The sequence below is a fragment of the Dreissena polymorpha genome, chromosome 1, assembly GCF_020536995.1.
Source record: "Dreissena polymorpha isolate Duluth1 chromosome 1, UMN_Dpol_1.0, whole genome shotgun sequence".
Lineage (NCBI taxonomy): Eukaryota > Metazoa > Mollusca > Bivalvia > Myida > Dreissenidae > Dreissena > Dreissena polymorpha.
In genome coordinates, this window is record NC_068355.1 from 48,005,300 (window position 1) to 48,020,417 (window position 15,118).

The 15,118-nt window shown below is 34.0% G+C and overlaps 3 protein-coding genes across 10 annotated transcripts in view; 1 reads left to right on the forward strand and 2 right to left on the reverse strand.

The window, feature by feature from the left end:
- The window catches only part of LOC127879193 (uncharacterized), a 341,912-nt gene that overhangs the window by 285,984 nt on the left and 40,810 nt on the right, over positions 1-15,118 (reverse strand). The gene's annotated exons all lie outside the window — the stretch shown is intronic.
- Positions 1-15,118, reverse strand: part of LOC127879229 (glutathione S-transferase-like) — a 252,638-nt gene that overhangs the window by 145,098 nt on the left and 92,422 nt on the right. The gene's annotated exons all lie outside the window — the stretch shown is intronic.
- Positions 654-9,711, forward strand: LOC127879085 (uncharacterized). Of its 5 annotated transcripts, none has more exons than XM_052425696.1 (10): positions 654-711; positions 4,045-4,116; positions 5,872-5,907; positions 6,069-6,175; positions 6,445-6,586; positions 6,740-6,886; positions 7,109-7,267; positions 7,441-8,211; positions 8,366-8,450; positions 8,675-9,711. In XM_052425696.1, exons 1-10 carry the CDS (start codon positions 669-671, stop codon positions 9,018-9,020), a joined length of 1,908 nt encoding a protein of 635 aa, XP_052281656.1. In that variant the 5' UTR covers positions 654-668; the 3' UTR covers positions 9,021-9,711. The 5 variants fall into 5 exon arrangements, with proteins under 5 accessions (XP_052281656.1, XP_052281673.1, XP_052281663.1 ...); XM_052425713.1 differs by lacking the exon at positions 654-711 and adding an exon at positions 3,544-3,701; XM_052425703.1 differs by lacking the exon at positions 654-711 and adding an exon at positions 3,574-3,860.

A 15,118-nucleotide genomic window follows, 5' to 3' on the forward strand; every position in this document is an offset into this window, starting at 1 on the left:
TTTTTTAAAGAAAACGTAGACGAAATAGCTAAACCCTTTCTATATCTGTTCAACTTTTATCTTGGCTCAGTACTAGTCCAATGGTGCACATGTTTGCGCCACTTGCATACCTCCTGTCCCCAAGATGTGGTTACCGGGGTATTTGTATACGTATTTCACTTTTAGCATCAAAAACACGTTTTTGAAAGGATATTACATAAATACAGGGTAAAACTCTCGTTTTAAAGCAGGACGAGACAGTCAATGAAGTAGTTGTTATACATAATTCTTTCTGCAAGAAAATTGGTGGAGTGACGAGGTGGATTCATTCATAAACTTCGGCTTAGTGGAATTTCAGGCAAGTTATTGTTTAGGGTTATCTGACTATCTGGGAGACATAACCAATTATAACGTCATGATTGATTGCATATTATACCCATAAAAATTATAACTGCAGGTGTTTGCAAAGGTTCTATACTGGGGATCCTCCTATTTGTTGTATATATTGATAACTCATTAAGACAGAATTATTCTCACATTCGCTTGTTCGCAGATCATACATAGTTGTCGATAATCCTTTTGATGCTCTTATCTTTTTTTCCGATTTTGCATACATTACTTCCTGAGCAGAGAAGTAGTAAGTTTTGTTTACGGTGAATTGTCGAATAAAAGTATGGGATATCGTCTATATGTATATCAGAAACAGAAGAGGACAGAGACAAGACCATTCAGGTAACATGACTTAATATTTGAAAGATGATTTATTTGATTCTACTTTAACGCTTTCATTATGATCGTTTTGTGATGCTTGCATGCACATTTTTTTTCAAACCTAACCCTTTAAATCGTAAATAAGAAACCGATATTCTTATCAATATAATCAAATCGTCATTGCGCAGTCAGGTCTGGCCTACGCTGACCGTAAACGCAAAAAGACCTACTTTACTGTGGCGCATTTCATATTATGCTTTCCATGCAGAATCCTTTATACACTTTTTACTGAAACCTCGAATTCCATTCTTGACCTTTTTATAGTAACATCTTCCCTGAAAGTGCTAAAAAGCGGCGTTGGAGAACCCTTTCTTAACCAGCAACTTCGATTTCATTGCCCAGTCTACTGCGTCATAAACTTCAATAGAATAGCTGGATCTAATTTTAAACGTAAAATATGGCGATATAAATATGGGGACTACACTAATCTAAGACAACTTGTGCAGAATTTCGATTGGAACAGTTGTTGTGATAATAATATTGACATATATACTTCAAATTTCACACGTCAACTTATCAGTCTCTGCGAAGCTACAATCCCGAACAAAATAGTTACAATAAGAACAGCCGATCGCCATGGCTACATACTAATATTCGTAAGGAAATCCGACGCCGCAAACGAGCATACAAAAAAGCCAAGGCTACCAATTTAGACCGACACTGGCACATCTTTCGCCAACAACGTAATATTGTTAATAATCTTGTCAGATCAGAGAAAAAAATGCACTTTGAAAATCGTTAAACTTATACGTGAAAATCAACACTCATCATCCGACTTCTGGAAAATAATAAAAAAAATCACAAATGAAAACACCACACAAAACGAGTTGCCTCCCTTAATTCATAATGGTACCATATATGAGTCACTCCTTGATAAAGCAAATATTTTTAATTCATTCTTCCAATCTCAATCTACTTTAACTACACCAAGTATGCATATGCACAACCTACATTCCCAAGAGCCAGATTGCCCCGTCTTTGAAGATCTCATTATTTCCCGTCAAGATGTCTTGGATTCCATTAAAGTGATGAAAACGGGAAAGGCATCAGGTCCAGACCAAATAAATAGTCAAGTTCTAAAGCAAATTGCATCTGAGATTTCAGGTCCACTACAAAATCTTTTCAATTTTTCTATTAGTAATGGTAGGGTCCCACGGAGCTGGAAAGAAGCAATTGTTTGTGCACTTCACAAAAAGTCTGATCCTCAGGATGTTGAAAATTACAGACCGATCTCCCTTTTAAGTGTTTTAAGTAAATGTCTCAAGAGAATTCTCCGCAAATATACCAGTAGTGAACACCAGTTGATGTTATTAGGATGAACATTACAATCATTCACCAACATTAAGTAGACTTTTTTAATAAACATATTTTCTGATGTTCTAATTAACTTAATCCAATATTTAATATTATTAACATATCTAGCAGATTGACAATTAAGACGACCAAGTTCGCCATATACAAAAACATGTTGCATACTTCTTTTTACACCAAGTATTTGTTTACAAAATTGGATATGAACACGTTCAATAGACATACCACTAGAAAAGCCCCAAACTTCACTGCCGTAGTTCAAAATTTGCATTATAAGTCTATCAAAAAGATTTAATCTGTGACTCATTTTTTAAGGCCATGAATCACATCGTATCATAACGTATGGTCCTTCATCAGATTGTATCGAAGCATAGACTTTCAGAAAAATACCAGTTGCATGACGGTATGAATCTTGTATAATGTCAGCAAACTCATTACAAGAACGATGGTGTTCATATTGAGTTTGCAAAAGAAAATCAATATTGTTGTTAAATTTATGTATATGTACACGTATATCCGTTTATGCCTACTAGCTTTCTAGGGTGTATCTTTGCCTGAGCGTTCATACTTCATTTTGTCTTGTTTGTTCTAATCTTGCTTCCAATTTGAGCTTAACAGCTTGATATCCCTTTACATCTAAAAATAAAATAAATAAAACACATTGTAACTGGATTTCATTGTAATCCTTTATCATTGCATCACATTATTATGGACTTCTTACTTTAACATTATACGATAATCTTTGCAAAAGTCTTTGCGTATATACACATGACGGCTTAACATATTTTATACAAGATCGTAATACATCTCAAAAAACTTAAAATAAGGTTTCTCTGCCTTGAAATAAATCGAAGACTATCAAACGCAGATAATACATGCAGCGATACAGTATGGTGAACTGTCTCTTAAATCACATGACTATCATTGGTAGGAGAGACTACATGAAATGACAACACTCATGTTGATATGTTCTGTTGGAATCATTACTTTGTATGAATCATTCCCGATAATAGTATGGGCGGATTATATAGTATCACGTCAATTATAAAACATGTTTTTTTTATTCACTGTGATTTTGAAATAATCTTCTAATGCAGAAGCCATCAATATCGCCAAATAAATGTATTGCTAATGCCTTACACTTGTTAACAGTGTTCATATTTTTATTCTAAAACCTTTTGCGATAACATGTATAAAAATAATCTCCACTGAATTATTTAAATATTGTGCAGTTATAATCGACGTTATTTAACTTCGCTAAAAATCACTTAAAACTATTTTGTAGATTGGCAAGCCCTTCGCTGATTTGACCAACTTTATTTATTTGTTTTTATTTTCTGGAAAGTAGTTAATCACTGCGTCTTTATCACAAACAGCGATCGGGCAATTATTCGAATACTGTTACGAACAGGACTAGAAACCAACTTTATAATGACTGCAGGTATCGGCCATACATTATGGGACACTCCAAAGTTATCATGATAGCATGGTGTTATCTTTGAGATGTGACCTGACAGTGAATGTTACTCGATATCTTTGGAATACAACACGTTCGTCAGCTATTTTACGTAACTGAACATTAAAAAATGACACAATAAAAACTGTGAGGGCTACTGGTGATGCGCTTATTTTGCTCAAATGTAACCTTATTCTACCATTGTTTTTTCTAATTTAATTATCAATTTTGTGGGATGTAGTCAATATTAAAGCATAAACATATAATGCCTTTGCATTTAAAGCTTGTTTGTGGAGTAAACAACGGATAGGAGGATTATATTGATGGGAATAGTAGTCTTAAGGTAAAATTTATTATAATGTATTATAATGTATTATTGTATAGATCTAAAATAATAGAACACAATATTTATTTATTTATTTATTTATTTATTTATTTATTTATTTATTTATTTATTTATTTATTTATTCATTTATTTATTTATTTATTTAGAAGGCGTCATACACATATAATATAATATTTTGCAGAACCATTGATGGATGAATCTCATCATTTACGCTTGGTACAGATCATTCGCATTTTGATGGTCACAAAAACAGGTAAAGCAAGTGTGTATTTATTAGAATAAGTATATAGAGGATATTCAGGGTACAGGATCACGTGACTTTGTGGGGTTCAAAATTACACCGTAATGGATGTAAACACACCGGTAAGTATGCTTTTTTTCCAATATTTTTTTAACATTTTTAATAAACAATTGTGACTAGTGCATAAAAAGAGTGTATTATCCTGCGTATGGCAGTGTGAAATACTTTATTTAATAAGCATGTTTCCTTGGACAAAAATTCGATGTGTACTGCATTTATGTACATGTTTATTGGTCACGCAATGTGAAATTTTGTCACCGATTTTAGACGTAATCAAGGTGTTTTCTTAAATCTCAAGATATCGGCACAAACTGCAAGAAAAAACTGCCTCGTATGCAGCTTGAGATATTTGCAAAATTTAAATTCTTAACGGTGTGTTTACATTCTGTCCAGCCCGTGTGTAAAACCCTGAAACCCCCGTTGATCATGCACCCTGAATTTGTTTGATTTTGTGGAATATTGATTTTAATTCACGCGTGATCCTAGCTGTGCAACTCGTGAAAATATTATCTTCTATGATCACGTGTGAATTAAAGGCAATATTCCACCAAATCCAAAAAATTTCTTTTTATTTTATCAGGGTGCAGAATGAGCAAGAACACAGGATTATTAAATAAAGTAATTCTGATGTATTTCACATTGTCTCAAGCTTGAATTTGCTCGATAATTTTTACTGTTACTGTTGAATTGTTTGAAACCGTGAAATAAAAGTTTTAATTCACTGGTATTTCTCTATAAAAAAACAGGATATCAAAAAATAATAGTATCTAATAAGTCTAAGACGTAACATTCTGGATCGACCATATTGTTTAATGCCTACAATGAACGTTTTTTCTGTTATTATATACCTGTTTAATGCATTTAACAAAATACAGGTTGTATCAATCGTTGAAATAAAAAATCCCGTATTACGCTACTCGCTGTTTCCAATTCCGTATTACCATACTAGCCGGACTACTTCGACCCATTTAATGACTCACATTCCGCGCACATTGGATTAACGATGTCATTAATGTAAGCGTGTCGGAATCCTGTGTTCCCGGTTAAAATGTTTACACGGTAATTTACATAAACTGTATTCATACGCGTCTTAAATAAACTATGGCGTACCGGTTATGTCATTGTTTTGTCAGTTTTGTTAAAGCAAAAATACAATTGTTAACTGTTTTCGTTAGTTGTTGTATATAATCAGAGGGGGTAATCACGTGACAGACAAGGTGGCGACGTCCATGTCGAGGCAGGTATATTTCGTCGTTTTATACCCTATATTACTTTTATTTTTATTTTTTATTCGGCTCACTTTCCAGCCATAATCGACAGAAAGCTACTGGCTTTTATTTCATAGTAATATTCGCTCTATATCTCGACTTTACTCGATGCGAAATTTCTTTACGGGATGACCTAATTAGGGCTCCACTTAGAAAATTTGCGGGGAGTAAAAACGAGATATAAAGCGAATTATTGGTTTGCCTTATTTTGGTTATTAAATTTAATAGTGTTCATTGTTCTATATACAAAGGATTTCTATTTATGTTTCTATTTATAGCCTTATTTCGATTTCAATGAGATGTGTTAGTTAATGCACTTGAAAATAAAAACATTAATGCAAAAAAAAAATCAAAACTAATATCTTTTTATGACCTAGTTTGATATTTTAAATTATATTATAATGAAATAATATATGTATTTATTTATTTTACATTGCAGCATTTTCACAGTCACCACAGTTGATTCAAGCAAATGGTAAAATATGAATTTTCTACAAATTTACGTTATGACAGTTAGGATTTCAATTGAAATTTGTTCTAATTAGTAACAGTTTAAATCAGAAAACTGTTTGCGGCTTTATGTTGGCCGTTCGAAAGTCAACAGTTGCCAACTTGAATATTATATTTTAATTGAAGGATGCCGAAATGTAACGTACAGAGGAACGGTTTTCAACTTGTCAAATAACAGTCCGGCAACATGCTTTAAAGCATGCGGAAACACAACGACAAGCGTTGCCTTACAGGTATATGGAAATAATTTTCATTAGTGTTATTTTTCTCGGCGTTGTTTTCAACTACTTTAAAATATCACAATCCGACAAAATGTACAACTTTTGTGACAAGACCGATATTTCCACTTGAATCAACACATGTGTATTGCATTTATTTTAACAGGTTCTGTAAAAACGTGGTTTATCTAGGTCAATATAGAATCATCATTATAGACATATTAAAGTAAAATCTAATAGGATAATAGGTAGCAGTTTTAAAATATATTTACTTGTCATTGCAGTTTATGGAATGTGCATGTGATCCAAATACGAATAGTAAAACAAGCTACGGCACAATTATTGCGAAACCATGCACAGGAAATGCAAAAACGAATTGCGGTTGCCTAATAAGAAATACGTTTCTTTGGTCACTATATGAAATTGGTAAGTATAACAGAAACATCTTTGTTCGCCTATGTGTCAGTCTGTCTGTCCGTTTGACTGCCTGTCTGTATGTATATATGTCTACCGATTATCAAATCCAAGATGTGACATTTCAACAAATATGAAATTAATTCCTTACCAAATACTTTTCAGACAAAAACGCACTTTTTGATATCGTGAATAACCTCAAGATTGACCCTTCTGATGACATAAGATGTATATCTGCACACAAAGACGAAAACACAATTAAATATGAAGTCGAAGATTGTGATACTAGGCATGTAACAATGTGTATTTCAGGTAATTGAAACAATGACTTGAGTAATTTAACCAGTGAGTTACTTTAAATAAATACACATGTAGTAAGGTTGTTTTCAATATGACAGTCGCTAGTAAAAATCATGCATTTCCCCGTACAATCACGTTTGAATCGTCATTAAACACAATTTGTGTATGATTGGATAACCATAAATATTGCTTTCTTTAATATTCTCATAAAATAATATTTAAGGCGTCTTTTAGTATTGACAAGAGAGCGCTTCATCTCCCAGCCGCATTCTTGGCAGAACCAGACGTGTAACAATCTGCTCCAAAAACCAGTCAACAGAAGTGAACTTAATTCCCAAAATCTTAATATAAACTCGAACATATGGACAAATGTATTTATTGAAAAGGCTCAAGGTAAGTATACATTGAAAGTGTCTCAATCAAGTTATTTATTTTTTTATCACAACACACAGCTCCAACACTGTTTATATACTACAAGTGCTTCTGGTACATCCAGTTTTATAATAACAAAGCCAAACATTTGCAGGACTTTCCTGCATCCAAAACCGATATTTTTTTATTTGCAGATCCAAACATACAGTCAATAATTTACAATGCCACGTTGGATACGTCAACAGCAAGTCTACTCACACCAATAGAAACAACTCAACTTCGTGAATCTCTTCAAGAAACGTCGTTGTTTAACAGCCAATACTCCACATCCGCTCAGTTAGAATTTTCTAAAACAACGGAAACGACATATTTAAATACAGAGCAAATAGTGCATTTTGATATAACTTCGTCATTATCCGATTTACCTATAAATGTTATGCATGCAACGGCTTTAATTAAAGTCAGCGTGGAACCGTCGACTGAAGACATTTCTGGACGTCTGTTTTTGGAACATTTGGCATCCTTTGAAAAACACGTACTATCGGTGACAGAGCCGAATTCTGTGCTGTCAAATAATGTTTTCTTAACTGATCAAGAATCGAGCTCATTAAGTTTGACGAACTTTCGTCAGCAAACGTCTGCCACACATTCACAAACAATTTCGACATCATTCTCAACTGTATCAGAAAAACAGTTCCTCATATCAAAATTCAGTCTTACAAACATCAACCAGCAAGTGATTTCGAGAAACCATCACTTAATTGTCGAACAGTATACCAAGCCACCTTTACCCGAATACGTTCACTATGGTCATGCAGATAGTCTGTCGTTTACTACATCATCTGAAAGCGTTGCTTCATCTGTAATAAATCCAACAAATGTCCTAGGGTCGAGCTCCATTGACCGTGTGGCAAGATTGAAGGATCAAACTCCAAAACCAGAATCTCTATTGGGAACATTTTCTGGTATATATGTATTAAATCTATTTACGTTTTCAAATTGTTGAAATTTACTTTACTGTGGTTAAATTTGAAATCATGAATTATATTTTCAAATCATTGGTACTTAGTGAGACAAAAATGCATTAACCTTTCAAGCGTTGCTATTCATATGTTTCAGATATAAAAGTGTATGTGATAGTGATAATGACAGCTGTGATATGTGGAATGATTGGCGTAGTAACTGCTCTGCTACTAATTAATAGGTAAGCTGTTGCATCAAATACTAAGATGAAACGTGTCAAAAAAGACGCGTGTTGAATGACTGATCTGTATTTCATTTTTGATGTTCTTGCATTTTTAATTTAATTATATTAGTTTTGCTGCTATTTTGTTTATTTAAATTGTTTGAAAGGCAAGACATGGAAAGAAAATACTTGTATATAACACAAACATGAATACATGGTGTATACTTTCTTAAATAAAACAGAACTCTGGTAGCGTCTCAGAAGGAGATGACGAGAATGAACGACTTACTGAGTCGCAAACTTCGTGGAATAGACACTTGCGATGAATTGCCGTTAACCAGTGTCGTTGATGACATTGGGACAGGGAACATGCGCAGATTGGAGAGCAGACCGAATGAATACACGTTCTCTCCACATAACGTAAACGATAACGAAAGCAGGCAGTCGAGTTATGTTGGTAACCGGGATAACGAGATGGCAACAAGAACTAACGAGTTTCCATCATTTTCGTTCAGTACACGAAGTGATCTCCGGAGGTATGAACGGTCTTATTCAAGACCGTTTGGTCCTATGGCATCGAGTGACTAATGTTGTCATAACTTCAAAATAACTATAAAAACACAACAAAGAGGACCGATTTTTTTTAGCTAACTTAAGTAATTAATGGTAATAACAGACAAAAGAGCTAAGGAATGTATATACCTTTTCTTTCCATCCATCTCGCCCCCTGATTTATGTGACTTACTATTTATGTATTAATGGACATACACAAAGAATAAGTACAGAACAACTCGAAATGTTGAGGGCGTATTGACTATCAACATCACTTTTATTTTATGTATTGTGTCCTTTTGTTCACAAATGATTACTTAACAACAGTAAGGTTGAGCTTTGAATAACATAATGTTTAAAAAATATCAAAAAGTATATACGTTGGGTTTAAAAATTGCCTCAATTGAGCGTTATACAATATATTAAGAACTATTATAAGAGGTTTGCTATATTAAGAACATTGTTATAAAGTGTATGGTTATTTATTTTATATTTCACAGCTGCATTTCAGTAGGGAAACCTTGTTGCGTGTTTTGCTCGTTTCTATATTTTCGTGTTGTGCTGTGTTCTCAAGACGAGTGGTTAAAGCTTTTAATGAAAAATATATTAATATGGTGTACATGAAAAAGATCTTTCGATTGATTGTTGAAGAAATAAGAAATGAAGAAAGTACACTCTTTTGTTATTGGTCACTCTCTCTTATTGAGATAAAACTGTATTTGACTTGTCCTGTTGTTTTCCTTAATTTACTTATATTTACCAAAGTTTTAACATCGACACTTGTTGGCCCGGCATACCAGTATTTTTAATGAAACTAGCATTCAGCTATACCAATGTGTCAGCATTTCGTACGTTAGGAAAAGCAATGCGATATGTGTGTGAATTATGCATATACATATAACCATCGCATTTTTGAACGAAGATACATAACGTGTGTACACAATTTAGAACTGAAACAATAAATGTAAATATGAAACAATTATAGTAATGGCATTACGGTTTTGTTTCAGTTTTAAAATTGGTTTTCAACTTGATCGTTGTTATTCTGGAATATACTTCAATATTTAATCAAAGCGCAGAAGGCACTGCCGTTGTTCGCTATTGCATAATCTTAGAAGCAACTCAGTTTGTAAACTTATGATACAGCTTATATCGCAAGTTTGAAATGAACACAACCTATTCAAATAATAAAGAGTGTGTCTTAAAGCACAGGTCGAGATGCGTGTGACTGTTTTTCCTCATATTTATGTTGTATAGATAACTTAGACAAAATAACAACTGCACTGGCAACCATCTTTAGAATGTTGGTTGCCTTGCTAAAGAATAGCAAAAATTAATCATGTGTAACTACACATGTTGTGATATGTGTATCTAATACTTTATCTATTTTCTTTAAATCATTAGGAAACCATTTTGCCCACATGACAGACTTTTAATGCAGCATTAAACCCCGTTTTCCCTGAAAGCAGCCAATATAAACAAATTTCAATGATAAACTTACCAATGTCGTCCCACAAGCTGTTAAAAAATCTATACTGGCCAATATGTCCCACAAGCTTTTAAACCTATTGTTTACATAATTATAGGCTGTCTGCTGCAGTGAAGAATACACAAGCAGCGGTAATCGTTCCTAGCATAGTGACTTACCGTCCTTAGCGTAGCTAAGCACACACTGATTTGCCAAACATGTTTTGTAAATTTAGTCGGCCGATAACGCGACCAACTGAAAACTGGACGTTACACCGAGCACTTCACACCAAAGTACAGAGGCTTGTAACTCGAAGACGGTCATTCGTTATTGAAGGGAGGCTGGACGTTATACCTGTTTTCCATTGTGTATGTCATGGGCTGTGTCCCTTTTGGATATCACCTACCAACATTTATCCCCAACATAAAAGCAAATGAGGGAGGTAATCTATACGCCGTTGACCAGAAAAGTTATATCTACACGATAACGTCATATTGACAATGGGAATCCTGACGCCAAATACATAGTATCATTAAATGGCTTTGCAATATTTCAGTCTGTAAGATGAACAATATAACAATAATATCCAATTTAAAGCGATATTCTTTGATTACGCAATTCATTCACTAAACTCAAACTAAAAATATCCAGGTACATTGTATATCTAAGCAGTTAACGTGTGAATAACGTAGCATGAGAACAAATAATAACACATTCGAATCACGAGTGAGTACATGGTTAACTTGCATATGGCTCCACTCATCGTTCACAATTCATCACAGTTACGGAAATTACAACATTAGTACAACTGTGTGGAACTTGGTGTGATATGGCAAGCGGTTCGACGCATAATCCCAAGAAACTAGGTTCCTCATGAGAACCTAGGTTCTCAGAATAAGAACCTAGGTTCTCGCTTGAAGATTGCACATGGTTTCAAGAACCCAAGTTTTCAAATGAGAACCTAGGTTTTCATGAGAACCTAGGTTCTCATTTCAAAACCTAGGTTCTCATGAGAACCTAGGTTCTCATTTTAAAACCTAGGTTCTCAGAATGAGAACCTAGGTTCTCATGAAAAACCTAGTTTCTTTGGATTATGCGTCGAACTGCTTGCCATATCCGTGGTTTTCATTTGGGAACCATAGGTTCTCTGAGAGCCTAGGTTCTCCGAGAACCTAGGTTTTCATTTTGAGAACCTAGGTTCTCATGAGAACCTGGGTGTTCTTTATGAGAACCTAGGTTTTCAGAATTACGCGTCGGACGGCGTAAACTTGCTCGTTTTGAATACGGGACACATATTATTCAGGGCGCAGGATCAATGGGGTTCTTATACGATTACACACGGGCTGGAAAGAATGAAAACACGCCGTTAAGAACTTTATTTTTGCAGATATCTCAAGTTATTGAAATATGTTTGCAAAGTCTTTAGTGCATAAGTTTTTCTTGCAATGTTGCCGATATCTTACGATATTATATTATATATATATATATATATATATATATATATATATATATATATATATATATATATATATATATATATATATATATATATATATATATATATATATATATACATTATTACACATTATCAATAGAGATAAAACTTTTATTCATACCATAATGATTTTTTACTTTATCACAGACATACTTAAAATAGTAAAATGTACCGTACAGTCGTTTAAGGCCCGAACAAGGGAACTGAATATCTGAAACTCATTTAATGCTGTAACAATGTATTATGTAACGATTGATCTGAATTTGTTTCAATTTTAGTCTCAAAATAATATTTACAATTAAAGATGTATTTGATAAACAGTTTACTTTTTTTATTAACGTGTTAGGACCAAAGTCGACTGATTACTTTACTAATTTCATTTTTGGGGAGTAACATTCACGGTTTCACGCCTATTTCGTATCATTTTACACATATGCCGCCAGCGTGTACCAAGCAATGGGAGACAACTGGAGGTTAATTATGGCGAGCAGTTTGACGCATTATCCCAAGAAACTAGGTTTCTCATGAGAACCTAGGTTCTCATGAGAAACTAGGTTTATGAAATCCCAAGAAACCAGGTTTCTTGTGAGAACATAGGTTCTCATGAGAACCTATGTTCTCATGAGAACGTAGGTTTTCATGAAAACCTAGGTTCTCATGAGAAACTAGGTTTATGAAATCCCAAGAAACCAGGTTTCTCATAAGAACCTAGGTTCTCATTTGAAAACTTTAGTTTACGCTTGAGAACCTAGGTTCTATTAGAAACTAGGTATTTCATGAGAACCTAGGTTCTCATAGACACATAGAACTGAGGTTCTCATGAGAGATTCTTATGAGAACCTTATGAGAACCTTATGAGAACCTTATGAGAACCAAGGTTCTCATTCTGAGAACCTAGGTTCTCATGAGAAACCTAGGTTCTCATGAGAAACCTAGTTTCTTGGGATTATGCGTCGAACCGCTTGCCATAGTGTGAAGATAATTATGCTGATTTAAACAAAATGGAAAATGAAAGTGATTAATAGGAAAATAACACATTTGCACGCATGATGCTTCAGAGCGAGAAATGTGTTATTCGCGACTCGAATTTTTAGGGACGGCAGAGGAATGGCATAGCATAAAACATCCTAACAAATACAAATACATGCTCATTTGCTGTTAAAGTATGGTGCATACCTTCACTGATCAAATTCTAATTCGCACTGATGACTAATTGATGGTGTTTATTTCACATATTCAACTATGCATTTTGCAAAAATAACGGGATCAACAATTAAATATAACCGAGTGTTTTGCATTATGGCAATTTCAAAAGACTTTTAAATAGCTATTCCAAATTTTATTTAGAACGGCTGCATTAAGTACCTGCTTTGAAACACAATTTTGTGATTTTTGTTGATGGCGACTTTGTTTACAGGAAATATCGACCCCAAGAATTTAAATTTTTCATCTAGATTGCTTCTACACATTTCTGTGGAGCTCGCAAATATTTTCACTTGTTGACGTATTCGAACTCGTGATCTTACTAGGTACGGTTTACCTAAGGAAAAAAAGGAACGCATGGGGTTAGCACCACGACTGTTGCCAGATTCGTTGAGCCCAACGTGAGGTTATAGAAATCGACGAGATATTTCCGGTATGTGGAGATTCTAAGTGTGACCAATCACTCCACCCTAATTAACTCATTAGACACACGATAGTTGGGACCAAACTTGAATTTTAATGCACTTTCCATATAGGTCACACAAAGGGCATAATAGCCATGGTGATAGCGGCCATTGTCTTATTATAAATGACAACAACTAATATTAAAACTAAGATTATTTATGTTGTTTTTGTTTTTAATTACAAAAAAACTAACAAAAAAGCTGAATCAATACTCATGTATCATATTACATACCACGAAATAAATAAGATCCCTGCAGTTAATTTATGTGATACTTGAAAATAACCATTAAAGATATGACTTGTTTACAGGAAAATCTCTTTTTAATTGATAAACCAAAAAAATCCAAAATAAAATACTTGTCTGATTACTCGCGCTCGCGATCGGGGGAGGGAGGGGGGAGGGGAGGTGCTGAGAGGACATGATAGTTTTCTGGCAATAAAACCTCGAATAATGACGTCCACGTACTAAACTTCTATATCCAAGCTTAAGTAGCCACACTTTCACGTGCTAAAAAAGCACCAAAACAGATAACTGTAAGAATAACGTTCTCATACAAAACTGTACATAAACTATTTGTAAAACGTTAATAATATTATTTATTATAGTTAAGCTTGTATTAGGTATACATTTATTTCATTTGTATTAATGTTAAATTAATGCATCTTTATTAAACTGATGTAGGAGAATACGGTATAGCCGTATCTTAATACTGTGGATTAAATTTACGATAAACCTATGGTGGACTTGACAAAGTCCATTGTAAATTCTCTTATCGTGTTAACACAAATTTTACATAATAACAAGACTTAAATAATACCGAGACTAATACAAAACCTTACACGCCAATGTATTGATTCAATTGAGAGGAAATTCTAATTGTGTCTTGTTCTGAGAAATTTGGGCTTAATGCATGTTCGTAAAGTGTCGTCCCATATTAGCCTGTGTATTTCGCACAGGCTAATCAGGGACGACACTTTCCGCTGTTGTGGTATTTTCAGTTTTAAGGAAGTCCCCCCTTACCAAAAATCAAGTTTAGGTGGAAAGTGTCGTCCCTGATTAGCCTGTGCGAACTGCACAGGCTAATCTTGGATGAAACGTTACGCATTTGCATTAAGCCCAGTTTTCTCAGAACAAGGCTTCTATATACTCGTCATCGTCATTGCTGTAAAAAAAGTTCATATCTTGGATACTTAAATACATAATGCATATTTCAACGGGAGATAAATCAACATCGTTGGCGTTGTTAATGTGATATTTTTAGTGGTATTATATATTTTATTAGTTATAATTGATAATGGTGGATATGGTTACGTTTATACGTTATTGTGTGTTTTTTTTCCACGTTGTCTGATGAAACAATGAAATAAGATTTATGCAATCCAATCAGCACAATACAATGTACAAGCGCTTCAAAAGTGGGTTTAACAAGGCGGTCCTTTAAAACTAGTCATAACACAAGTGATTTATCAGCAAAAAGTCCTTGCTATCTATACGATAATTCA

Excerpts from the sequence above, each read along its gene's own strand:
- LOC127879085 (XM_052425696.1), top strand. The coding sequence starts at position 669 with ATGTATATCAGAAACAGAAGAGGACAGAGACAAGACCATTCAG. Across the intron at positions 712-4,044 it reads ACAGAGACAAGACCATTCAG|AACCATTGATGGATGAATCT; the intron begins GTAACATGACTT and ends AATATTTTGCAG. Across the intron at positions 8,451-8,674 it reads GCTCTGCTACTAATTAATAG|AACTCTGGTAGCGTCTCAGA; the intron begins GTAAGCTGTTGC and ends TAAATAAAACAG.